The 2221-nt window shown below is 39.7% G+C and overlaps 1 protein-coding gene across 1 annotated transcript; it reads left to right on the top strand.

The window, feature by feature from the left end:
- Positions 1–219: 219 nt before the first annotated feature.
- LOC140621377 (keratin-associated protein 19-4-like) lies at positions 220–405 on the top strand. The gene has a single exon (XM_072806438.1). It carries the CDS (start codon positions 220–222, stop codon positions 403–405), a length of 186 nt encoding a protein of 61 aa, XP_072662539.1.
- Positions 406–2221: the final 1816 nt, after the last annotated feature.

The raw sequence follows: 2221 nt of genomic DNA, 5'->3' as shown, positions 1-2221 counted from the left end.
ACTATGTAGCCAAGCAGGTTTAGGCATTCTTGTAAGTGTGGTCGGGGGACCACAGATTAATACGTTGGGTCAGGCAAATATAATTCATGGAATGACACCAAAGGAGGGGCACATGTTTTGTCACATTCTCTGATCAGAGTATATATGCCTCCTTGTAAAGATGTCGACATTCACACTCTGACTCTTGCATTCAACCGCCAACTCACCACCCTTGACACCATGAGCTACTACGGCAACTACTATGGAGGCCTGGGCTATGGCTGTGGAGGCTTCGGTGGCCTGGGCTGTGGCAGTGACTGGGGATGTGGCAGCTTCCCGAGACTGGGCTGGGGCTGGGGAGGCTACGGATATGGCTGCGACCGCCCACTGTGCTATGGAGGATATGGATTCTCTACCTTCTACTAAACATACTGTTGAAATGGAATGCAAAGAGAAAGCCTCCACATTTATTTGGTCCTATTTTTGTAGTTCGATTCCCAAAACATCTATCCTATATTCTCCAGGACGAATCAATAGCTATTTATCAATGGTTACACTGCTTCTACAAATATTTGGTGCTTTTTACCTCCAGAACCCATCATCTTAAATGAATATTCAATATGTGAAACTGTCCCAGTTTGTGTCCTCATTTTGGTTTACTTCTCTTGCCACCATTATCATAATGTTATCTTTCTAGAAGACCTTGAAGAAAATTTGTATTTTTGCTTTTGTCCAATAAAATGATTACTCGAAATCTAAATAGCCTGGTTTTGTTTGATGTTTTGATGTCTTGATTTTTATTATTTTAACATCTTCTTTTGCAACTGATATAAAAAATTAGCTTATGAAGCTGCAAGGTCTGTGGCTATTGGTTATAGAGTATGATGCAACAATTTCTAGTTCACCACATTATACAAGCTTGAGAACAAACACATAGGGAGCATAGGGAGTAATACTAACAGTTAATGAAAATGACTCTCTCTGTCAGCTCCCTTAACATATATATACATATATCACATATATATTTATTTTTTAATTTTTTTTAAATAATCAATTTATTTTTATTGGTGTTCAATTTGCCAACATACAGAATAACACCCAGTGCTCATCCCGTCAAGTGCCCCCCTCACTGCCCATCACCCATTCACCCCCATCCCCTGCCCTCCTCCCCTTCCACCACCCCTAGTTCGTTTCCCAGAGTTAGGAGTCTTTATCACATGTGTATTTATATATATGTCCTCTCAAATGTCTCTCAAGTGTTCCTGGAGCTACTAAGGATTGTGTCATTCTCATATTTACATTCAAGTACCTATTTCTGTGTGACATTGCTACTAGCTAAATATTTTCTTTCTTTTAAGGCTATTTATTAGCTTCACAGCATAAACAAGAGGAAGGTACTGAGGTTTCCTACATATCCTCTGCTCCCACACATGCACAACATCCCCCAATATCAGTATGCCTACCAGAGGGGTACATTGGTTATAACTGATGAACTAACATTGACACATTATAATCACCCAGTCCATACATTACGGTTGATTCTTGGTGTAGTACATTCTAGGGTTTGGACAAATATACAATGACATGAATCCATCATTATAATATCATACAGAATATTTTTACTGTCCTAAATATCTTCCTTTTTTAAGTTTTTATTTAAATTTCAGTTGGTCAACATACAATGTAATATTAGGTCCAGGTGTACAATTTAGTGATTCATCACATTAAGCATACTCCTTAATCCCTGAATATGTCCTATGGTCCTCCTACCCATCCCTTCCCTTGCTGAATATCTTCCTGGTACCACTGGTCTAGCCAGACATGCCTTTGCTTTCTTATAAACTTTGTCTTCGGGCAGGGGAGGATATTGGAAAGTATCACTCATTGCCTGGGCAGGAACTTTATTTCTATAGTTGGCATCTTACTGAGGGCTATTGTCCCTCATAAGGCTGGTCCACCTACCAGTGAGTGGTACAGTGTTCTATGGAAAATAAGGGTGTATGGGGGGTGTCTTTTCTGATTTCTTTTTATACTCTGTTAGAAGGCACTTAATATTCTCTAGACCTTCTCATGAAGGAACAGTGGTACAAAGTGAAACCTTAGTCACACCCCAGATGCTTTATTGACAAGAGTCTCTCATGGCTGGAAACTCTGGCTCCATTGTTTAGTCAAGGTCAAACAACCTGGCTCTTTCTTTCTTCAGAATTTATTTCCTCCCAGAAAATTCCTCAATCTCTCATGA

Source organism: Canis lupus, chromosome 30 (assembly GCF_048164855.1).
Source record: "Canis lupus baileyi chromosome 30, mCanLup2.hap1, whole genome shotgun sequence".
In the NCBI taxonomy this organism is placed as follows: domain Eukaryota; kingdom Metazoa; phylum Chordata; class Mammalia; order Carnivora; family Canidae; genus Canis; species Canis lupus.
This window is presented reverse-complemented; position numbering and strand designations above follow the sequence as displayed.